Here is a 25,960-nt window from a genome sequence, read left to right on the forward strand (position 1 = left end):
CTTGGAAAATTCCAGAAAATTATGTCATGGTTTTAGAAGCTTCTGATAGGCTAATTGACACCATTTGAGTCAATTGGAGATGTACCTGTGGATGTACTTCAAGACCTACCTTCAAACTCAGTGCCTCTTTGCTTGACATCATGGGAAAATCTAAAGAAATCAGCCAAGACCTCAGAAAACAAATTGTAGACCTCCACAAGTCTGATTTATCCTTGGGAGCAATTTCCAAATGCCTGAAGGTACAAAGTTCATCTGTACAAACAATAGTACGCAAGTATAAACCCCATGGGACCACGCAGCCGTCATACCGTTCAGGAAGGAGACGCGTTCTGTCTCCTAGAGATTAATGTACTTTGCTACGAAAAGTGCAAATCAATCCCAGAACAGCAAAGGACCTTGTGAAGATGCTGGAGGAAAAAGGTAGAAAAGTATCTATATCCACAGTAAAATGAGTCCTATATTGACATATTTCAGATATCTCAGATGTGATGATTCATTCTGCTCTGTTTTATGAACAATGATTTAACTGATTTGATGTTCAGATGTTCTGAATTAAAATTAAAATTAAATACGTTCATTTTGATTTGTACATTTGACTTTTCTGACTGATTTGAATTTTAAGAGATTTAATGTGCTCATATTTGATAAAATGTTTTCACAATGTTTTAATATTGTACATTTCCATGAATCATGATGTGTGGTGTTGATGTATATTGGTTGTCATTCAGAACCATTGATATGTTTTCTCAATTTGTTCTCTGTCTCTTTGTAATTCTGCTCAGTGGCATTGAACAGGTAGTATCACTAAGTAACTAACTAAACTATATGGGACAGACACAGATTAATCATAGTACTGGGCTAAAAAGTATGTTCAATGTAGATGTCCAGGAAACCATCCCTAAATTTGTCATCTTTCATCCTCCCATACTGCTCAGTCAAGCAACATTAAACCTGTCCAGCAGGTGGTGGTATTGACCAAACAATATAACCAGCAGATATCTTGACTTGCCACTCAGTATGTCAGTAATGTTCAGAATAGTACTTTAATATCATTGGAGATTGATGGTCTTTTTAATCCACTATCCAGAGTCAGGAACAGATGAAGTTGGGTCTGCTACTGTTCAGTGATTAAATATGACTTATGGTGATGGGAAATAAAAAATACAACACAACTTCATCTAGTAATAGTTTTCCTTTGTTATTTATTCCAAGGTGTCTTTAACTTGTAAATGGATTGTGTGGAGGTGAGCTAGTGGTGTGGCTGATAGAATAGAATGAAAGGGGAGGAATTGGGGAGGAGTGAAGGGCTGTTAAAGAAACCAGGTGAGGAAGAGAAAGATGTTCAGAGGAATTACTGTCTCTGTTCCAAATGGTTCCCTGTTCCCTACGTAGTGCACTACAGTGCTTCTGACCAGGTCTAAAGTAGTGTTCTACATAGGGAATAGGGTGTAGATTTATTACAATATCATGCTTTAGTGTTTGTCACAAAAAAATATTAGATCTCCACCCCCCACTTCATGTCTGTCGTCCCCCAGTTCTGTTAAGACCTCTCATTGAACTGGGCCTCATTCTAAATGGTAACTTTGTGCAGAACCATACTGGTCTTTACTATGGTTCTACATACAGTACCTGCATTGATAGTCCATACTGGTCTTTACTATGGTTCTACATACAGTATCTGTGTTGATAGTCCATACTGGTCTTTACTATGGTTCTACATACAGTATCTGTATTGATAGTCCATACTGGTCTTTACTATGGTTCTACATACAGTACCTGTATTGATAGTCCATACTGGGCTTTACTATGGTTCTACATACAGTATCTGTGTTGATAGTCCATACTGGTCTTTACTATGGTTCTACATACAGTATCTGTATTGATAGTCCATACTGGTCTTTACTATGGTTCTACATACAGTACCTGTATTGATAGTCCATACTGGGCTTTACTATGGTTCTACATACAGTATCTGTATTGATAGTCCATACTGGTCTTTACTATAGTTCTACATACAGTACCTGTATTGATAGTCCATACTGGTCTTTACTATGGTTCTACATACAGTGCCTGTATTGATAGTCCATACTGGTCTTTACTATGGTTCTACATACAGTACCTGTATTGATAGTCCATACTGGTCTTTACTATGGTTCTACATACAGTATCTGTATTGATAGTCCATACTGGACTTTACTATGGTTCTACATACAGTACCTGTATTGATAGTCCATACTGGGCTTTACTATGGTTCTACATACAGTATCTGTATTGATAGTCCATACTGGTCTTTACTATGGTTCTACATACAGTATCTGTATTGATAGTCCATACTGGTCTTTACTATGGTTCTACATACAGTATCTGTATTGATAGTCCATACTGGTCTTTACTATGGTTCTACATACAGTATCTGCATTGATAGTCCATACTGGGCTTTACTATGGTTCTACATACAGTACCTGTATTGATAGTCCATACTGGTCTTTACTATGGTTCTACATACAGTATCTGTATTGATAGTCCATACTGGGCTTTACTATGGTTCTACATACAGTACCTGTATTGATAGTCCATACTGGTCTTTACTATGGTTCTACATACAGTATCTGTGTTGATAGTCCATACTGGGCTTTACTATGGTTCTACATACAGTACCTGTATTGATAGTCCATACTGGGCTTTACTATGGTTCTACATACAGTATCTGTATTGATAGTCCATACTGGACTTTACTATGGTTCTACATACAGTATCTGTATTGATAGTCCATACTGGACTTTACTATGGTTCTACATACAGTACCTGTATTGATAGTCCATACTGGACTTTACTATGGTTCTACATACAGTATCTGTATTGATAGTCCATACTGGGCTTTACTATGGTTCTACATACAGTACCTGTATTGATAGTCCATACTGGTCTTTACTATGGTTCTACATACAGTACCTGTATTGATAGTCCATACTGGTCTTTACTATGGTTCTACATACAGTACCTGTATTGATAGTCCATACTGGTCTTTACTATGGTTCTACATACAGTATCTGTATTGATAGTCCATACTGGTCTTTACTATGGTTCTACATACAGTATCTGTATTGATAGTCCATACTGGGCTTTACTATGGTTCTACATACAGTACCTGTATTGATGGTCCATACTGGACTGTGGGGTCACCGTGATCTGATTACTGTAGGGTCACCGTGACCTGATTACTGTGGGGTCACCGTGATCTGATTACTGTGGGGTCACCGTGATCTGATTACTGTGGTGTGTGTCTGTCCGTCCTAACTGTTGGAGCTTGGAGCACAAGCATTTCACTACACCCACAATAACATCTGCTAAATATGTGAATGTTACCAATAACGTTTGATTTGATTCTGTGTCTATCTGTGTGTGTCTGCCTGTCCGTCCGTTTGGTTAATTAGCTGATGTTCTTGTCAGGATTCACTTATCAAAAATGTAGATTTAATCTGTACAGTAGAAGTATCGTTGGAAGATCCACATGAAAGCAGCATGACAGCATGATGCAGCATTAGACAGCATGATGTTTTCTCCTAATGAACTGAAAGATCAACTGGACAACGTGAATGATGTTAACACATACGATCTCAAGATATGTTTTTTATCCTCTATTAAAATGTGGTATATTTATCATGGAATGTAATCAACTTATTTGAGGTGTATTGCTGAACACTTGTCTATTTGTGCTCATTGTGTACTGTGTTTTAGTCTGAAAACCTAAAACGTTCTTCTCTTAATATTCATTTACATTGGATTTTAAACAGTGACAGAATTCCAAATGTCTCCTGAGCTGAAGACCAAAGAAGAGTTGTATCTCTGTAAGAGATATTCAAACATCCTCTCAAAGATAACATACACGTTCTTTATTTTACTTATTGTGTTTTTATCTCCATCTGTCAGACGTCCTCCAGCTGACGTTGGATCTGAACACAGCTGATCCAGAACTCAGCCTGTCTGAGGGAAACAGGAAGGTGACAGCCACTGATAAAGCTCAGCCCTCTCCTGACCAGAGAGATGTTCCTACTGGAGACAGGTGCTGTGTAGAGAGGACCTGTCTGGAGTGTGCTACTGGGAGGTAGAGAGGACCTGTCTGGAGTCTGCTACTGGGAGGTAGAGAGGACCTGTCTGGAGTCTGCTACTGGGAGGTAGAGAGGACCTGTCTGGAGTCTGCTACTGGGAGGTAGAGAGGACCTGTCTGGAGTCTGCTACTGGGAGGTAGAGAGGACCTGTCTGGAGTCTGCTACTGGGAGGTAGAGAGGACCTGTCTGGAGTCTGCTACTGGGAGGTAGAGAGGACCTGTCTGGAGTCTGCTACTGGGAGGTAGAGTGGAGCGCTGGATGGGTTGAAATAGCAGTGTCATATAAAGGGATCAGCAGGAAAGGAAAGGCCCAGAGTGTACATTTCTAGGTACCAGTCAGTCCTGGACTTAGGAGTGTTATCCCCCCATTGTAGGTTTTGGCACAATTATAATAAACCAGAAATATCTGTCCCCTGCTCCTCCAGAGTAGGCGTGAACCTGGACCACAAGGCAGGTACTCTGTCCTTCTACAGTGTCTCTGACACAATGACCCTCCTCCACAGAGTCCAGACCACATTCACTCAGCCCCTCTATCCTGGCTTTGGGATTGGTACAAAATCACGTCTCTAAATAATGACCAGTAGATACAGATCAACTATTTCAGATCCTCTGGGTTATTAACAGTTTTCTACTAGGTCTATGATCTGGTTAGACTCCCCTTTTTTATTGTAATAAATCCATTGTTTAGACAGCACGTTCTAATTAGCCTGGTCCCAGATCAGTTAGTGCTATTGATAAACAGATGGCATGACAGCACGTTCTAATTAGCCTGGTCCCAGATCAGTTAGTGCTATTGATAAACAGATGGCATGACAGCACATTCTAATTAGCCTGGTCCCAGATCAGTTAGTGCTATTGATAAACAGATGGCATGACAGCACATTCTAATTAGCCTGATCCCAGATCAGTTAGTGCTATTGATAAACAGATGGCATGACAGCACATTCTAATTAGCCTGGTCCCAGATCAGTTAGTGCTATTGATAAACAGATGGCATGACAGCACATTCTAATTAGCCTGGTCCCAGATCAGTTAGTGCTATTGATAAACAGATGGCATGACAGCACATTCTAATTAGCCTGGTCCCAGATCAGTTAGTGCTATTGATAAACAGATGGCATTACAGCACATTCTAATTAGCCTGGTCCCAGATCAGTTAGTGCTATTGATAAACAGATGGCATTACAGCACATTCTAATTAGCCTGGTCCCAGATTTGTAAGTGCTATTGATAAACAGATGGCATTACAGCACATTCTAATTAGCCTGGTCCCAGATTTGTAAGTGCTCTTACAAATCATGACATTGGAAATGCCCTATTATTGAATTGATTGACACAATGAATCAGTTATTTACAATAATCGATGCACCAGTATATCCATATAGACTAATAGACAGTACATAATACACTCCCACATCATGTCCATATAGACTAATAGACAGTACATAATACACTCCCACATCATGTCCATATAGACTAATAGACAGTACATAACACACTCCCACATCATGTCCATGTAGACTAATAGACAGTACATAATACACTCCCACATCATATCCATATAGACTAATAGACAGTACATAACACACTCCCACATCATGTCCATGTAGACTAATAGACAGTACATAATACACTCCCACATCATATCCATATAGACTAATAGACAGTACATAACACACTCCCACATCATGTCCATGTAGACTAATAGACAGTACATAATACACTCCCACATCATATCCATATAGACTAATAGACAGTACATAATACACTCCCACATCATATCCATGTAGACTAATAGACAGTACATAATACACTCCCACATCATGTCCATATAGACTAATAGACAGTACATAATACACTCCCACATCATGTCCATATAGACTAATAGACAGTACATAACACACTCCCACATCATGTCCATATAGACTAATAGACAGTACATAACACACTCCCACATCATGTCCATATAGACTAATAGACAGTACATAATACACTCCCACATCATGTCCATGTAGACTAATATACAGTACATAATACACTCCCACATCATATCCATATAGACTAATATACAGTACATAACACACTCCCACATCATATCCATGTAGACTAATAGACAGTACATAATACACTCCCACATCATATCCATGTAGACTAATAGACAGTACATAACACACTCCCACATCATATCCATGTAGACTAATAGACAGTACATAACACACTCCCACATCATATCCATGTAGACTAATAGACAGTACATAATACACTCCCACATCATATTCATGTAGACTAATAGACAGTACATAACACACTCCCACATCATGTCCATGTAGACTAATATACAGTACATAATACACTCCCACATCATATCCATATAGACTAATAGACAGTACATAACACACTCCCACATCATATCCATGTAGACTAATAGACAGTACATAATACACTCCCACATCATGTCCATGTAGACTAATAGACAGTACATAATACACTCCCACATCATATCCATATAGACTAATAGACCGTACATAACACACTCCCACATCATATCCATGTAGACTAATAGACAGTACATAATACACTCCCACATCATGTCCATGTAGACTAATAGACAGTACATAATACACTCCCACATCATGTCCATGTAGACTAATAGACAGTACATAATACACTCCCACATCATGTCCATGTAGACTAATACAGTACATCAACTCCCACATCATATCCATGTAGACTAATATACAGTACATAATACACTCCCACATCATATCCATGTAGACTAATATACAGTACATAATACACTCCCACATCATATCCATGTAGACTAATAGACAGTACATAATACACTCCCACATCATATCCATGTAGACTAATAGACAGTACATAATACACTCCCACATTATATTTCAGTAGGAAGGAACGATCATCTAAAGTGTCTGTCTAAAACTGACTGTCAATGAAAACAATCCACAGTACAGACATCAATAAACCAAGAGGAACTCCAGCGCTACAGGGGACAAAGGTTGTGTATAGGTCACAACACTGTTTCTATGGAGACCGTTGTGGAGGAGCGTTCCATGGTGTGTTAGAATCACAGGCAGGTATTTTACTGCAGTAGCTTCTCTGTCAGAAGGTTGCTTCCTACTCCTCTACTCTGCATCACACTCAGTTCTAGGTACCTGGGACACAGGGGAGACTGCTAGGGTGGATCTCTCTCAATACTGTCACCTGTCTCAATACTCTTAATACTGTCACCTGTCTCAATACTGTCACCTGTCTCAATACTGTCACCTGTCTCAATACTGTCACCTGTCTCAATACTGTCACCTGTCTCAATACAGTGTGTTTGGGTTCCAGTTACCTGTAGTTGGACAGGATAACAGATTCCCTTCATACAGTGTGTTTGGGTTCCAGTTACCTGTAGTTGGACAGGAGAACAGATTCCCTTCATACAGTGTGTTTGGGTTCCAGTTACCTGTAGTTGGACAGGAGAACAGTTCTATCAGTGGCCATAGGATTGAATCACCATATTGCAGGCAGACCCCCATCAACCATTCCAACATGCATGTGTGTTCCTCTTCAGTTGCTATGGTTACAATGATGATCCCCAGTTTACAATTGGCTCATTCATCCCCCTCCTCTCCCCTGTAACTATTCCCCAGGTCATTGCTGCAAATGAGAACGTGTTCTCAGTCAACTTACCTGGTAAAATAACGGATACATTTAAACATTTTAAAAATGCATCTGTTAGTGAAGTCTTTACCACCAGAGAGTAGGTAGACCAGCTGGATGATGAGGGCTCCCAGGAAACAGCCCCCTCCGTAGGACAGGGTGAGGAAGTGCAGGGAGATGCTTCTGATATGACTAGGTGTCAGGTGGAAGGAGATCACAGAGCCTGGAACAGAGAAGAGAGCAAGGCTGGGAAGACAAAGAAGCATTAATTTGGTTCAAACGTCCCTTGTCTGTCTCTAATACACCAGTAGGGGTCATCCTAACCCTAGCTTCCAGAGTTCAGAATACTATCCACTATGATGGCAGTTGGTTCCAACATTCCACATTCTAACTACATATGGTGTCCATTGACATTCTAGCTACATGGGGTGTCCATTGACATTCTAGCTACATGGGGTGTCCATTGACATTCTAACTACATATGGTAGTATGCTCTAACGCTAGTTGGCACTGTCTCCCAAAATGACCTCTAACTTCCTTCATACTGGATGCAGAGACACAAAAAGGGTATCCATCAGTTTTTCTAGCTCTGGGTCGGTAGATAAAGAGCTTCATCTGACTCTGGGTCAGTAGTTTAAGAGCTTCATCTGACTCTGGGTCAGTAGTTTAAGAGCTTCATCTGACTCTGGGTCAGTAGTTTAAGGGCTTCATCTGACTCTGGGTCAGTAGTTTAAGGGCTTCATCTGACTCTGGGTCAGTAGTTTAAGGGCTTCATCTGACTCTGGGTCAGTAGTTTAAGAGCTTCATTGCCTAAATCCTAAGTATCCCTTTAACCTGAGTTAAGTGATTAAGCTCTGAGGAGAGATATGTATTTTATTATGCCTTTTGAAAGTGTTTTGTGAAACATTTATTTTTAGTAAAACTCCAGGATATTTTCCTATTTCAACCAGTCCTTTGCCTCCAGTGTCCTGGTCAGGCCCTGAAAACACCCAACAGACAGAGGATGGGCAGAAATGATTGCATTTATTCATTTTACATTTACATTTTAGTAATTTAGCAGACACTCTTATCCAGAGCGACTTTCAATTAGTGCATTAGTATATCTTAAGACAGCTAGGTGAGACAACAATATATTACAGTCGTATCAAGTACATTTTACCTCAAAGTATTTATCAACATTTTTACATGTACATTTATATTTAATTCATTTAGCAGACAGTCTTATCACACCATAGTACTATCAGACTGTTGATACCAATGTGGTCATTTAGCAGACAGTCTTATCACACCATAGTACTATCAGACTGCTGATACCAATGTTGTCATTTACCAGACACTCTTATCAAACCATAGTACTATCATACTGCTGATACCAATGTGGTCATTTAGCAGACATACTATAGTGCTATCATACTGTTGATACCAATGTTGTCATTTAGCAGACACACTATAGTACTATCAGACTGTTGATACCAATGTTGTCATTTAGCAGACAGTCTTATCACACCATAGTACTATCAGACTGCTGATATCATTGCAGGGTGAAAGGTGGCCACAACATGTGAACACTATAAAAAATGGAATAGAAAACTATTTAGTATTTTAAAAATAAAAAATGCAATGGAGTGTAGTTCTGCCCAGTGTAATTCAAATGACAAAATACTCAGAAGTAATTAAAATACATATTTCAAATACGTGTAACAGAAATAATAACCATCTCTGCCTACTACCCAACACTCTGTCATACTTCCTTATCAAATAAATTACACCCCCTCTACATACTGAGAACACAGTCAAGTAGGAAGCCACTCCCTGTCCTCTGGTGTAGAGTTCCATGAAACAGAAAGTAATCTTTGACACTGAACAGAAAGTCATCTTCGACACTGCCATTGCTTAACCTACGGGAGAGAGCACTAAAATGGCTGACAATCAGGAACTGTTCTGTTGCTCCATCTGTCTGGATCTACTGAAGGATCCGGTGACTACTGCCTGTGGACACAGTTACTGTATGGGCTGTATTATAGAACACTGGGATCAGGATGATCTGAAAGGTTTCTACAGCTGTCCACAGTGCAGACAGACCTTTATCCCACGACCTGTTCTGAACAGGAGCACTGTGCTGGCTGAAGTGGTGGAGAATCTGAAGAAGACAGGACTCCAGGCTGCTCCCCCTCCTGCTCTGTGCTATGCTGTACCTGTAGATGTGGCGTGTGATTTCTGCACTGGGACCAGAAAGCAGAAAGCCCTCATGTCCTGTCTGGCATGTCTGGCCTCTTACTGTGAGACTCACCTCCAACCTCACTATGAATCTCCTGCTTTCAAGAAGCACAAGCTGGTCAAAGCCACCGCACAACTACAGGAGAAGATCTGCTCTCATCATGACAAACTGCTGGAGGTTTACTGTCGTACCGATGAGCAGTGTATCTGTTATCTGTGTACAATGGATGAACATAAAGGCCATGATACAGTGTCAGCTGCAGCAGAGAGGACTGAGAAACAGGTAAGACCAGAACAACTTGTTGGTGACTGTCTGATAAACAAAGAATTAAAGATACAGTATAAACTAAGACTGTTTGAATATGAGATCATTCAAATTAAATCGATCCACAGCAGCACAAATATGAACACAAACCTTGAATATATATTTTTTTATTTATCCTTTATTTAACTAGGCAATTCAGTTAAAAACAAATTATTTCATACAATTAAATGTTTTACCTTTCAATAACTAAGCAAGTTGGTTAAAAACACATTCTTATTTACAATGACGGCCTGCAATGAACAACAGTTGGTTAACTACCTTGTTCAGGGGAAGAACAACAGATTTATACCTTGTCAGCTTGGGGATTCAATCCAGCAACCTTTTGGTTACTGTCCCAACGCTCTAACCACTAGGCTACCTGCTACCCCGATGAAGACCTACTATTGGCCAAACCCTAACTCGGACAACGCTGGGCCAATTGTGCGCCACCCTGGGGAACGCCCAATCACGGCCGGTTGTGATACAGCCTGGAATCAAACCAGGGTCTGAAGTGATGCTTCTAGCACTGAGATACAGTGCCATAGACCACTGCGCCAGTAGGGAGATATGATAACCCAGATTCTCCAAATGTATCACCATTTTCTAAAGTCCAACACCATTATCATTTGTTATCAAACACCCAATCAGCTCCCCTGATTTGTGTATTGTTAAAACTATAATAATTCAAATCAAATCAAATGTCATGTTATTGGTCACACACATATTTAGCAGATGTTATTGGTCACACACATATTTAGCAGATGTTATTGGTCACACACATATTTAACAGATGTTATTGGTCACACACATATTTAGCAGATGTTATTGGTCACACACATATTTAGCAGATGTTATTGGTCACACACATATTTAGCAGATGTTATTGGTCACACACATATTTAGCAGATGTTATTGGTCACACACATATTTAGCAGATGTTATTGGTCACACACATATTTAGCAGATGTTATTGGTCACACACATATTTAACAGATGTTATTGGTGGTGTAGTGAAATGCTTGTGTTCCTAGCTCCAACAGTGCAGTAATATCTAACAATTCACAGCAATAAACACAAATCTAAAGTAAAAGAATGCATTTAAGAAATATTTACATTTTAGATTGAGCAACGTCGGAGTGGCGTTGACTAAAATCTAGTAGAATCACATAACATTATAATATAATTTCACACAGTAAATCCTCTAAATTTTAATACATATCTTCTACGGGCCCTATGTATAGTCAGTCACATGACTATACTATTGATCTACTGGACAAATAAAGCTTGATAGCTCATTGAAGAGTGATTCTCCACAGAGGCAGCTGAGGATGAGTCAGCAGAAGGTCCAGCAGAGATTCCAGGAGAGAGAGAAGGAGCTGAAGGAGCTCCAACAGGCTGTGGAGTCTTTCAAGGTGAGTATTGTTGACCAGAGGGGAGACACCATTTCACTTCTCTCCTCCAGTCAGAGAGAGAGGAGAGGGGCTCCTTTCCAATCCCACTGACCCCACTGTTGGGAACAGGCTGTCTGGACCCCTTTCAGAGGGGTGTGAACCAACGGGATATGAACCCAGGTCTACTGCAGGAGAAACCAACATCTTGACCGTTACACCAAAAGCACATTCCCTATTGCTGAATTTGATGTGGCAGGCGTGGCGACCTCATCACATAACCTTGAGTAACCATGACTACTCATGTTCCCTATACATTAACATGGAGCTCTCTCTCTCTCTCTCTGTCAAATGGGTTATATTGGCATGGGAAACATATGTTTACATTGCCTAAGCAAGTGAAAGACCATAAACAAAAGTGAAATAAACTATTAGAAATGAACAGTAAACATTACACTCACAGAAGTTTCAAAGGAATAGAGACATTTCAAATGTTATAATTCAAGTGCAAACAGAGTGAGCCGTGTGCCAGACTGAGTTCTGGAGGTGAAATCGAAATGAATGAGGGAGAGTTAAGTGAGTTAGAAGGTGTGGTGAAGAGCTCAGAACCAGAGCCTGACATCAATGGACATGATTTTTATTTATTTTATTTATTTTACCTTTATTTAACCAGGCAAGTCAGTTAAGAACAAATTCTTAGTGATAAAGAAGAATCTGGTGCAGTAGGAGTTACATTGTTGGAGAAAGTGGATCCATACCTTTTGGCAGATCCATGTGTGGTTTCAGGGTGGGTGGTAAAGGAGTTGGGTGCAGTTGAATCAGTGAAGGTAACCTGTAGTGGACTTGTCATATTTGTTTGTGTTTCTTCTGACCAGAGGGAGTGGGCGCTCTGTGTCACGCAACTTGGGTCAAGATCTGTTTCTTGCTTTGGTCTTGGGAACAGGACACCATTGAAAGGAGTGTTTTCTGGGATAGTGTTAAGTGTGGAGGTGGAGCAATTGAAGTTGAAGACTCCTGGTGTTTGTGATGACCACCGTTTGGTACGACGCAGACCCGGTGGTGAGCGTGGTGAAACAGAGGAGTCACTGTCAGTCCTTTTGAGTCTTTACCCGACAAAGTCATGTTAGGGTATATCAGTTATCCTGTTAGAGTCTTTGTGTTGAATCCACTGAGCTGTTTCAGGTGCAGCGTTTATGGTCATGTTGCAGCAGTTTGTAGGAGGGAGATTCCAAGATGGGGGAAGTGTGCAGGAGGTCATGGGATAGAGAATTGTGTACTTTTGGTGGATAAAGCTCTTGTACGAGAGCTTCAGTTTCTTGGCAATTTCTCACATGGAATAGCCTTCATTTCTCTGAACAAGAATAGACTGATGAGTTTCAGATGAAAGTTCTTTGTTTCTAGCCATTTTGAGACAGTAATCGAATCCACAAATGCTGATGCTCCAGATACTCAACGAGTCTAGAGAAGGACAGTTTTATTGCTGCTTTAATCAGCACAACGGTTTTCAGCTGTGCTAACATAATTGCAAAAGGGTTTTCTAATGATCAATTAGCCTTTTTAAAATGATAACCTTGGATTAGCTAACACACCGTGCCATTGGAACACAGGAGTGATGGTTGCTGATAATGGGCCTATGTACAGTTGAAGTCGGAAGTTTACATACACCTTAGCCAAATTAATTTAAACTCAGTTTTACACAATTCCTGACATTGAATCCTTGTAAAAATGTCCTGTCTTAGGTCAGTTAGGATTACTACTTTATTTTAAGAATGTTTAATGTCAGAATAATTGTAGAGAGAATTATTAATTTCATATTTTATTTATTTCATCACATTCCCAGTTGATCATAAGTTAACCTCAATTAGTATTTGGTAGCATTGCCTTTATAATTCTTTAATTAGGTCAAACGTTTGGGGTAGCCTTCCACAAACTTCCCACAATAAGTTGGGTGAATTTTGTCCCATTCTTTCTGACAGACCTGGTGAAACTGAGTCAGGTTTGTATGCCTCCTTGCTCGTTCTGGGATTGATTTGCACTTTTCGCACCAAAGTACATTCATCTCTAGGAGACAATACATGTCTCCTTTCTGATCGGTATGACGGCTGCGTGGTCCCATGGTGTTTATACTTGCGTACTTTTGTTTGTTCAGATGAACGTGGTACCTTCAGGCGTTTGGAAATGGCTCCCAAGGATAAATCAGACTTGTGGAGGTCTACAATTTGTTTTCTGAGGTCTTGGCTGATTTCTTTTGATTTTCCCATGATGTCAAGCAAAGAGGCAGTGAGTTTGAAGGTAGGTCTTGAAATAGATCCAGAGTTACACCCCCAATTGACTCAAATTATGTCAATTAGCCTATCAGACGCTTCTAAAGCCATGACATCATTTTCTGGAATTTTCCAAGCTGTTTAAGACACAGTCAACTTAGTGTATGTAAACTTCTGACCCACTGGAATTGTAATACAGTGAAATAATCTGTCTGTAAACAATTGTTGGAGAAACGACTTGTGTCATGCACAAAGTAGATGTTCTAACCGACATGCCAAAACTATAGTTTGTTAACAAGAAATTTGTGGAGTGGTTTAAAGCGAGTTTTAATGACTCCAACCTAAGTGTATGTAAACTTCCGACTTCAACTGTAGATATTGCACTACAAAACTGACGTTTCTAGCTACAATAGTAATTTACAACATGATCAATTTTATAATGGACACAATTCTTTATTTTATTTAAAAAACAAGGATATTTCTACGTGACCCCAAACTTTTGAATGGTAGAGTATATATACATGTACATACATACAAATACGTTTAGTTAATTATATTTATAAATATATATATTTAGATGCGTGGCATTGTCTTCCAAAGTAACACCTCCTTAAAATATAAACACAGACACTGAAAACAAGCTTTTTAACATAAATCTGGTAGCTCTCAAAGGATCCTTTGCTTTGCTGAGCAGTTAGTTTTCAGGAGTGTGCTGTCATTCTGCCTTCAGAGGAGTAGCCTAGTGGTTAACTGAAAAGTTAATGCCACACTTTTTATTATTAACCTTTATTTAACTAGGAAAGTCAGTTAAGAACAAATTCTTATTTACAATGACAGCCTACCAGGGAGCAGTGGGTCAACTGCCTTGTTCAGGGGAAGAACAACATATGTTTACCTTGTCAGCTCGGGGATTCAATCCAGTAACCTTTCGGTTACAATCCCAATGCTCTAACCACTAGTCTACCTGCCGCCCTTTCACAGATGCCAAGTTTACGTTTACATGTGAGTCATTTAGCAGAGGCATGTTGCCGTAGTAACGGATACTCCAGTGGGAAAAGACTTGGTTGGCTCATCCCAGGAAATATTGCCTGTTACTGGGGAGGGTGCACTGATCAGGCAGGAAGTTCAGGGGGGCAGACTGGGGAGGAGGAGGATGTTACGGTGCCAACGGAGGAGGAAGGGGGGTGAGTCTGCGGAAGATGCCTTGTTTTCAGATGGCTCATTGTATCCAGAGCTGACAGCCAGTCAGGCAGAGGGCACAGTATATTTCTGGGCTCTGAGGGGCGGGTTAGGAGGTACTGGGAAGGAGTGTCACTGGTGGTGTCGAGGCTGACGAAGTGGAGGTGGCTCCTCTCTTAAGTGTCATACAGAGGGAGGGTGCTGATCATCAACAACTTGGCAGCATCCTCCCTTTGCCAGAAACTGTCCATTCTCAACCCGCCCGGTGGTCTGCTTGTTGACCTGAAGAGCAATTTAGTAATTATTTTCTGATCGCGGAATAACTGGCTGAGGGCGGCGGTGTTCTGTACCTGCCTGTCCAGAATGGGGACAGGACCTGGAGAGCAGGGTGGCAGTGTTCTGAATCAAAGTGGTTCTGAGGCTACTGTACCTCTCTCTCTCTCAACAGCACTCTGCACAGTCAGCAGTGGAGGACAGTGATCAGGTCTTTACTGAGCTGATCCAATACATTGAGAAAAGGAGCTATGAGGTGAAGGAGCTGATCAGAGCCCAAGAGAAGGCTCAAGTGAGTCAAGCTGAAGGACTCCTGGAGCAACTGAAGCAGGAGATAGCTGAGCTGAGGAAGAGAAGCACTGAGCTGGAGCAGCTCTCACACACAGAGGATCACATCCATTTCCTCCAGGTAACTAAACTGCCTTGTTACATGTGATATGAAATTAACTTAATGTGAAACTATTCATCTCAATCAGTATGTTGTCCCCCCTCCCCCATCCCCCTCTCTGTCCGTCCCTCTCTCTATCCGTCCCTCTCTCTGTTCCTCTCGCTCTCTGTCCCTCTCTCTCTCTCTCTCTCTCTCTCTGTCTCCAGAGTTATCAGTCTGTCTCCAGTATCAGTGTATCGTCAGACTTACCCAGCATCGTTGTCCGTCCTCTTCAGTACTTTAGAGATGTGAGTAAGACTGTGTCTGAACTGAGAGAGAAACTAGAAGACTTCCTTAAAGGAGAATGGACCAAGATCTCCACTACTGGTGTGTTGAAAATAATAAGAACATAAACTTTAGACCATTGAAAGTTCCCTTCTAGTCATATACATGTGGAATATGGTATGATGATAACATTCCCTCTCTCTGTCAATGTGTTTGTGTGTCTGTAGTGAATATAGTGGATGTTGTACTGCCTCCAGAGCCCAAGACCAGAGAACAGTTGTTACAATGTGAGTCTCTTTTTGTAAAGTAACTAACAGTCTCTTTTTACTGGCACTCCTAACAATCCCTCTCATAATATATAGCAATAGTAGATCTAATCAAAGACTGGGTATCTAACTGACTCCTCATATTTCTCTGATTTGATCGCTGCTGTGTTCTAATCAAAGACAGGGTAGAAACAGTATCTGACTTAACTTATTGTTTTAACTCCCCTCATTGGTCTCTGCTCTGCTCTTCTCCCAGATTCCTGTCAGCTCACACTGGACCCAAACACAGCACACACACACCTCTCTCTGTCTGAAGGGAAAAGAAAAGTGACCTATACAGGCCAAGTCCATCCATATCCTGACCATCCAGACAGATTCACCAACCAGTACCAGGTTCTGTGTAGAGAAGGTCTGTCTGGACGCTGTTACTGGGAGATGAAGTGGAGTAGTTATGTTATTACAGCAGTCTCCTATAAAGACATCAGCAGAACAGAGACAGATAATATATTTGGATACAATGACAAGTCCTGGAGTTTACAATACTATAGAGGTGGTTATTGGTTCAGACACAATAATGTTGAGACTAAAGTATCAGGCCCTCAGTCCTCCAGAGTAGGAGTGTACCTGGATCACAAGGCAGGTACTCTGTCCTTCTACAGTGTCTCTAACACAATGACCCTCCTCCACAGAGTCCAAACCACATTCACTCAGCCCCTCTATCCTGGGTTTCATCTCTGTGGTACTGCTGAGCTGGTTAAACTGTAGTAGGGTCCACATAGATACTAGTCATGCTGGTGTAGTCTATAGCTGAGCTGGTTGAACTGTAGTAGGGTCCACATAGATACTAGTCATGCTGGTGTAGTCTATTGCTGAGCTGGTTGAACTGTAGTAGGGTCCACATAGATAGTAGTCATGCTGGTGTAATCTATAGCTGAGCTGGTTGAACTGTAGTAGGGTCCACATAGATACTAGTCATGCTGGTGTAGTCTATAGCTGAGCTGGTTAAACTGTAGTAGGGTCCACATAGATACTAGTCATGCTGGTGTAGTCTATAGCTGAGCTGGTTAAACTGTAGTAGGGTCCATATAGATACTAGTCATGCTGGTGTAGTCTATAGTTGAGCTGGTTAAACTGTAGTAGGGTCCACATAGATAGTAGTCATGCTGGTGTAGTCTATAGCTGAGCTGGTTAAACTGTAGTAGGGTCCACATAGATACTAGTCATGCTGGTGTAGTCTATAGCTGAGCTGGTTAAACTGTAGTAGGGTCCACATAGATACTAGTCATGCTGGTGTAGTCTATAGCTGAGCTGGTTAAACTGTAGTAGGGTCCATATAGATACTAGTCATGCTGGTGTAGTCTATAGTTGAGCTGGTTAAACTGTAGTAGGGTCCACATAGATACTAGTCATGCTGGTGTAGTCTATAGCTGAGCTGGTTAAACTGTAGTAGTGTCCACATAGATACTAGTCATGCTGGTATAGTCTATAGCTGAGCTGGTTAAACTGTAGTAGGGTCCACATAGATACTAGTCATGCTGGTGGTGAACATCATCAGATGTGATGATTCATTCTGATGTTTTTCTTTCCAATTCATTTTTTTCTGACTGAATTTATCTTTATCTTTTCCTCCATTTAAAATGCTTTGTATTAATATTTAATGAAATGCTATGTTTTAATCTTGTACATTTCCATGAATCATGATGTATGGTGTTGATGTATATTGGTTGTCATTCAGAACCATTGATATGTTTTCTCATTTGGTTCTTTGTCTCTATGTATTTTTCCTCAGTGGAACAGATAGTAACTAAACTATATGGACTAGTTTCCCAGACACAGATTAAGAGTAAAAAGAATGTTCAATGTTGATGTCCAGGAAACTGACTCTAAATTTGGCATCTGTCATCCTCCGATTCTGCTCAATGAAGCAACATTAAACCTGTCCAGCAGGTGGTGGTATTGACCAAACAATATAACCAGCAGATATCTTGATTTGCCACTCAGTATATCAGTAATGTTCAGAATAGTACTTTAATATCATTGGAGATTGATGGTCTTTTTAATCCACTATCCAGAGTCAGGAACAGATGAAGTTGGGTCTGCTACTGTTCAGTGATTAAATATGACTTATGGTGATGGGAAATAATAAAAAAACTCAATTTCATCTAGTAATAGTTTTCTTCTGTTATTTATTCCAAGGTGTGTCTTTAACTTGTAAATTGATTGTGTGGAGGTGAGCTAGTTGTGTGGTTGATAGAATAGAATGAAAAGGGAAGAGGGGAGGAAGAGGGGAGGAGTGAAGGGATGTTAAAGAAACCAGATGAGGAAGAGAAAGATGTTCAGGGGAAATACTGCCTCTGTTCCAAACGGTTCCTACGTAGTGCACTACGATGCTTCTGACCAGGTATAAAGTAGTCTTCTACATAGGGAATAGTGTGTATTACAATATCATGCTTTAGTGTTTGGCTCAAAAAAAATATTAGATCTCCACCCACCCATTTCATTGCTGTCATCCCCCAGTTCTGTTAAGACATCCTCTCATTGAACTGGGCCTGGGTCACTTTGTATTGATAGTCCATACTGGGCTTTACTCTGGTTCTAAATACAGTACCTGTATTGATAGGCCATACGGGGCTTTACTATGGTTCTACATACAGTATCTGTATTGATAGTCCATACTGGTCTTTACTATGGTTCTACATACAGTATCTGTATTGATAGTCCATACGGGGCTTTACTATGGTTCTACATACAGTATCTGTATTGATATTCCATACTGGTCTTTACTATGGTTCTACATACAGTATCTGTATTGATAGTCCATACTGGTTCTACATGCAGTATCTGTATTGATAGTCCATACTGGGCTTTTCTATGATTATACATACAGTACCTGTATTGATAGTCCATACTGGGCTTACTAGTAGTTATCAGTACACATGGGGTGTGTCCCAATGATTTTTCCTTTCTGTTTAAGTGTGAACTGGTCCACTTCCCTTCATGGATTTTAAAGTAAATGACTGGTAAACTCCCTCTACCCCATGCCAACACCAATCCAATGCTTTTACATTTGTGAGTAGTAGTGAAGGAATGCTACACTTCAGGAAGAAGGATAAATTATTGGTACGTCCCCATGGAGTGATGATAGATCGATGTGAAAGGAGAGGTAAAAAAAAAAAAGGTAAAAAATAATAATTACACAAAAAATTTAAATTTACAGTCAAGGAATTGTTCTGGTAACAAAGTAAACCTGTATTAAAAGTCACCATGAAATGTACAGTTCCATAGTTTATCGTGGGAAATTCTTCCTCTCTCCTATAAGAGTCATTGAAGTGTTGGATGAGACAGGACCCTGACTTCACCGGGGGATATTTGTTGGACCCGTCACAACAGGTGATGAGGATCTCATCATCCGGCTGCACAACGAAAGCCAGGGACCGCAGTGTGCTCCAGTCTCCAGCAGGGGGCAGTAAAACACTACAGACCTGAAAGGGACCGCAGTGTGCTCCAGTCTCCAGCAGGGGGCAGTAAAACACTACGGACCTGAAAGGGACCGCAGTGTGCTCCAGTCTCCAGCAGGGGGCAGTAAAACACTATGGACCTGAAAGGGAAAGTGAGGAGCAAAAATCAAAGGTGAATTTAAGTTGATGTTTCCACAGAGACCTGAGTCATATTCACTAGGCACCAGACTGAAGAAAATGAACTGAAACAGGGAGGGACTAACTGAACTTAAAATACAAGTTTGTTTCTGTAGCAAAATCTGTTGATACAGTGTGCCCTAACAAATTCAACTCTGGATTCATATACTACATTGAACAAAAATATAAATGCAACATGTAAACTGTTGGTCCCATGTTTCATGAGCTGAAATAAAAGATCCCAAAATGTTTGCATACACACAAAAACTTTTCCTCTCTCATTGTGTGATCAAATTTGTTTACATCCCTCTTACGGAACATTTCTCCCTTGCTAAAATAATCCAGGCACCTGATAGGTGTGGCAAATCAAGAAGCTTATTTAAACAGACTGATCACTAAACAGGTGCAGGGGATGATAGAAGGCCACACTAAATTGCAAAGTTTTGTCACAACGCAATGCCACAGATGTCTTAAGTTTTAAGGGGGCATGCTGACTTCAGGAATGTCCATCAGAGCTGTTGCCAGAGAATTTAAGGTAATTTCTCTACCATAAGCCACCTTCAACGTTGTTTTAGAGAATTTGGCAGTACGTCCAACCGGCCTCACATCCGCAGACCGTGTGTAACCACAGCAACCCAGGACCTCCACTTCCGGCTTCTTCACCTGCGGGATCATCTGAGACCCGCCACCCGGACAGCTGTAATAAAGGGGGTAAAACACAATCTGATTGGCTGGGCCTGGCTCCCAAGTGGGTGAGCTTATAGCCTCGCAGGCCCACCCATGGCTGCGCTCCTGCCCAGTACTGTGAAATCCATAGATTAGGGCCTAATTCATTTATTTAAATGGACTAATTTCCTTAAATTATCTGTAACTTAGTAAAATCGTTGAAATTGTTGCGTGTTGCATTTATGTTCATGTTTTAGTTCAGTATATTTGAAATTTTACAAATATTTCGAGCAATTCCTTTAGTCCTCCAGGTGGGAGGGATTTGTTTGTAATTGTAGGAATTTTCTATTGGTTATGTTACAACAGGCAAACTCAATCAATTATTTAAAATGGTATTTGAATGCAGGTCTGTTTCTAATCAAATTAAATCAAACTTTATTTGCCACATGCGCCGAATACATCAAGTGTAGACATTACCGTGAAATGCTTACTTACAAGCCCTTAACCAACAGTGTAGACCTTACAGTGAAATGCTTACTTACAAGCCCTTAACAAACAGTGTAGACCTTACAGTGAAATGCTTACTTACAGGGCCTTAAGCAACAGTGCAGTTCAATATTTACCAAGTAGACTAAAATAAAAAGTAATGAAAAAAGAAACACAATAAGAATAACAATAACGAGGCTTTTTACAGTGGGCATCGGTATGCGTGGATACAGGCTAGTTAAGGTGAAGTGACTATGCACAGATAATAAACAGTGAGTAAAAGCAGTGTACAAGAGGAGGGGTCATTGTAAATTGTCCGATGGTAATTTTATGAATTGTTCAGCAGTATAATGGCTTGGGGGTAGAAGCAGTTGAGGAGCCTTTTGGTCCCAGACTTGGCGCAACGGTACCGGTTGCCTTGCGATAGCAGAGAAAACAGTCTATAACTTGGGTGACTGGAGTCTCTGACAATTTGGGTTTTCCTCTGACACCACCTATTATATAGGTCCTGGATGGCAGGCAGCTTAGCCCCAGTGATGTACAGGGCCGTACGCATCACCCTCTGTAGTGTCTTGCTGTAGGAGGACGAGCATTTGCCGTACCAGGCAGTGATGCGTCCAGTCAGGATGCTCTCAATGTTGCAGCTCAAGAACCTTTTGAGGATCTGTGGACCCATGCCAAAAATTTTTAGTTTCCTGAGGGGGAATAGGCTTTGTCGTGCCCTCTTCACGACTGTCTTGGTGTGTTTGGACCATTCTAATTTGTTGGTGATGTGGACACAAAGGAACTTGAAGCTCTCAACCTGCTCCAGTACAGCCCCGTTGATGAGAATGGGGGCGTGCTTGGTCCTCCTTTTCCTGTAGTCCACAATCATCTCCACCACAGTGCCAGGTCTCTGACTTCTTCCCTATAGGCTGTCTTGTCGTTGTCGATAATCAGGCCTACCACTGTTGTTTTGTCTGCAAACTTAATGATGGTGTTGGAGTCGTGCCTGGCCATGCAGTCGTGGGTGAACAGGGAGTACAGGAGGAGACTGAGCACGCACCCCTGAGGGGCTCCAGTGTTGAGGATCAGAGTGGCAAATGTGATGCTGCCTACCCTTACCACCTGGGAGCGGCCTGTCAGGATGTCCAGGATCCAGTTGAAGAAGGAGGTGTTTAGTCCCAGGATCCTTAGCTTAGTGATGAGCTTTGAGGGCACTATGGTGTTGAATGCTGAGCTGTAGTCAATGAATAGCATTCTCATGTAGATATTCCTTTTGTCCAGGTGGGAAAGGGCAGTGTGGAGTGCAATAGAGATTGCATCATCTGTGTTATCTGTTTGGGCGTGATGCAAATTGGAGTGGGTCTAGGGTTTCTGGGATAATGGTGTTGATGTGAGCCATTACCAGCCTGTCAAAGCACTTCATGGCTACGGACGTGAGTGCTACGAATCTGTAGTCATTTAAGCAGGTTACCTTAGTGATCTTGGGCACAGGGACAATGGTGGTCTGCTTGAAACATGTTGGTATTATAGACTCAATCAGGGACATGTTGAAAATGTCAGTGAAGACACCTGCTAGTTGGTCAGCACATGCCTGGAGCACACGTCCTGGTAATCAGTCTGGCCCCACGGCAATGTTGACCTTTTATTGTTTATTTTATTTATTTCACCTTTATTTAACCAGGTAGGCTAGTTGAGAACAAGTTCTCATTTGCAACTGCGACCTGGCCAATATAAGTAATGGAAATTCAACACATACAACAACACAGAGTTACACATGGATTGAACAAAACATAGTCAATAATAATACAGTGGAACAAAATAAAACAAAAAGTCTATATACAGTGAGTGCAAATGAGGTAGGATAAGGGAGGTAAGGCAATAAATAGGCCATGGTGGCGAAGTAATTACAACATAGCAATTAAACACTGGAATGGTAGATGCGCAGAAGATGCATGTGCAAGTAGAGATACTGGGGTGCAAAGGAGCAAGATAAATAAATAAATACAGTATGGGGATGAGGTAGGTAGATAGATGGGATGTTTACAGATGGGCTATGTTCAGGTGCAGTGATCTGTGAGCTGCTCTGACAGCTGGTGCTTAAAGCTAGTGAGGGAGATATGAGTCTCCAGCTTCAGAGATTTTTGTAGTTCGTTCCAGTCATTGGCAGCAGAGAACTGGAAGGAAAGACGACCAAAGGAGGAATTGGCTTTGGGGGTGACCAGTGAGATATACCTGCTGGAGAGCGTGCTACGAGTGGGTGCTGCTATGGTGACCAGTGAGCTGAGATAATTTGGGGCTTTATCTAGCAAAGACTTGTAGATAACCTGTAGCCAGTGGGTTTGGCGATGAGCATGAAGTGAGGGCCAACCAACGAGAGCGTACAGGTCACAATGGTGGGTAGAGTATGGGGCTTTGGTGACAAAACGGATGGCACTGTGATAAACTGAATCCAGTTTGTTGAGTAGAGTGTTGGAGGCAACATCACCGAAGTCGAGGATCGGTAGGATAGTCAGTTTTACAAGGGTATGTTTGGCAGCATGAGTGAAGGATGCTTTTGTCAGTTTGTTCAGGGCGTGAGTTGGGGTGGGCATTCAATGTTTTTGTTCTGTTTTGTATTTCTGCTTTTGGCCTGGTATGGTTCCCAATCAGAGGCAGCTGTCAATCGTTGTCTCTAATTGAGAACCATACTTAGGTGGCCTGTTTTCTTGTTTGTTGGTTGTTATTTTCTGTTTCTGTGTTTTTTCACCATTCGGGACTGTTTCGGTTTTTCTTTATTCGCTTGTTTTCTGTGTTCATTAAATAAATATGACGAATACTTACCACGCTGCATATTGGTCCGATCCTTCCTATTCCTCCTCAGAGGACGAAGAGATTCATTACAGCTTTGTTGCAATATAGGAAGCCAATTCTAGATTTAATTTTGGATTGGAGATGCTTAATGTGAGTCTGGAAGGAGAGTTTACAGTCTAACCAGACACCTAGGTATTTGTAGCTGTCCACATATTCTAAGTCAGAGCCGTCCAGAGTAGTGATGCCGGATGGGTGAGCAGGTGCGGGCAGTGATCGATTGAATAGCATGCATTTAGTTTTACTTGCGTTTAAGAGCAGTTGGAGGCCACGGAAGGAGAGTTGTATGGCATTGAAGCTCGTCTGGAGGTTAGTTAACACAGTGTTCAAAGAGGGGCCAGAAGTATACAGAATGGTGTCATCTGCGTAGAGGTGGATCAGAGAATCACCAGCAGCAAGAGCAACATCACTGATGTATACAGAGAAGAGAGTCGGCCCGAGGATTGAACCCTGTGGCACCCCCATAGAGACTGCCAGGGGTCCGGAGTTAAAAGCCTTGGCCAGGTCGATGAAAACGGCTGCACAGTAATGTCTCTTATCGATGGCGGTTATGATGTCGTTTATGAGGTGCACCCATGACCAACTCTGAAACCAGATTGAATAGCGAAGAAGGTACGGTGGGATTCGAAATGGTCGGTAATCTGTTTGTTAATTTGGCTTTCGAAGACCTTAGAAAGGCAGGGTAGAATAGATATAGGTCTGTAGCAGTTTGAGTCTAGAGGGTCTCCCCCTTTGAAGAGTGGGATGACCGCGGGAGCTTTCCAATCTTTGGGAATTTCAGAGAGAGGTTGAACAGGCTAGTAATAGGGGTTGCAACAATTTCGACAGATAATTTTAGAAAGAGAGGGTCCAGATTGTCTAGCCCGGCTGATTTGTAGGGATCCAGATTTTGCAGCTCTTTCAGAACATCAGCTATCTGGAATTTGAGAAAGTAGAAATGGTGGGGGATTTTGCAGGTTGCTGTGGAGGGTGCCGGGCAGGGGTAGCCAGGTGGAAAGCATGGCCAGCCGTAGAGAAATGCTTATTGAAATTCTCAATTATAGTGGATTTATCAGTGGTGACAGTGTTTCCTAGCCTCAGAGCAGTGGGCAGCTGGGAGGAGGTGCTCTTATTCTCCATGGACTTTACAGTGTCCCAGAAATGTTTTGAGTTAGTACTACAGGATGCAAATTTCTGTTTGAAAAAGCTAGCCTTTGCTTTCCTAACTGCCTGTGTATATTTGTTCCTAACTTCCCTGAAAAGTTGCATATCACGGGGGCTGTTTGATGCTAATGCAGAACCCCACAGGATGTTTTTGTGCTGGTCGAGGGCAGACAGGTCTGGGGTGAACCAAGGACTATTTCTATTCCTAGTTCTACATTTTTTGAATGGGGCATTCTTATTTAAGATGGTGAGGAAGGCACTTTTAAAGAATAGCCAGGCATCATCTACTGACGGGATGAGGTCAATGTCATTCCAGGATACCCCGGCCAGGTCGATTAGAAAGGCCTGCTCGCAGAAATGTTTTAGGGAGCGTTTGACAGTGATGAGGGGTGGTCGTTTGGTCGCAGACCCATTACGGATGCAGGCAATGAGGCAGTGATCGCTGAGATCTTGATTGAAAACAACAGAGATGTAGTTGGAGGGTGAGTTAGTTAGGATGACATCTATGAGGGTGCCCGTGTTTATGGATTTGGAGTTGAACCTGGTAGGTTCATTGATAATTTGTGTGAAATTGAGGGCATCAAGCTTGGATTGTAGGATGGCCGGGGTGTTAAGCATGTCCCAGTTTAGGTCACCTAGGAGCACGAGCTCAGAAGATAGATGGTGGGCAATCAATTCACATATGGTATCGAGAGCACAGCTGGGGGCAGAGGGAGGTCTACAGCAAGCGGCAACAGTGAGAGACTTGTTTCTCGAAAGGTGAATTTTTATAAGTAGAAGTTAGAATTGTTTGGGTACAGACTTAGATAGTAATACAGAACTCTGCAGGCTATCTTTGCAGTAGATTGCAACACCGCCCCCTTTGGCAGTTCTATCTT

The 25,960-nt window shown here is 41.5% G+C and overlaps 1 protein-coding gene across 1 annotated transcript; it reads left to right on the forward strand.

Moving 5' to 3' along the window:
• Positions 1-9,621: 9,621 nt before the first annotated feature.
• Positions 9,622-17,189, forward strand: LOC110522727 (tripartite motif-containing protein 16). Its single transcript, XM_036969440.1, has 6 exons — positions 9,622-10,277; positions 11,615-11,710; positions 15,578-15,811; positions 15,997-16,156; positions 16,282-16,341; positions 16,577-17,189. Exons 1-6 carry the CDS (start codon positions 9,696-9,698, stop codon positions 17,083-17,085), a joined length of 1,641 nt encoding a protein of 546 aa, XP_036825335.1. The 5' UTR covers positions 9,622-9,695; the 3' UTR covers positions 17,086-17,189.
• The last annotated feature ends 8,771 nt before the right edge of the window (positions 17,190-25,960 follow it).

This window comes from Oncorhynchus mykiss, chromosome 30, assembly GCF_013265735.2.
Source record: "Oncorhynchus mykiss isolate Arlee chromosome 30, USDA_OmykA_1.1, whole genome shotgun sequence".
Lineage (NCBI taxonomy): Eukaryota > Metazoa > Chordata > Actinopteri > Salmoniformes > Salmonidae > Oncorhynchus > Oncorhynchus mykiss.

Excerpts from the sequence above, each read along its gene's own strand:
- LOC110522727 (XM_036969440.1), top strand. The coding sequence starts at position 9,696 with ATGGCTGACAATCAGGAACTGTTCTGTTGCTCCATCTGTCTGGATCTA. Across the intron at positions 11,711-15,577 it reads AGGCTGTGGAGTCTTTCAAG|CACTCTGCACAGTCAGCAGT; the intron begins GTGAGTATTGTT and ends CTCTCTCAACAG. Across the intron at positions 16,342-16,576 it reads CAGAGAACAGTTGTTACAAT|ATTCCTGTCAGCTCACACTG; the intron begins GTGAGTCTCTTT and ends CTCTTCTCCCAG.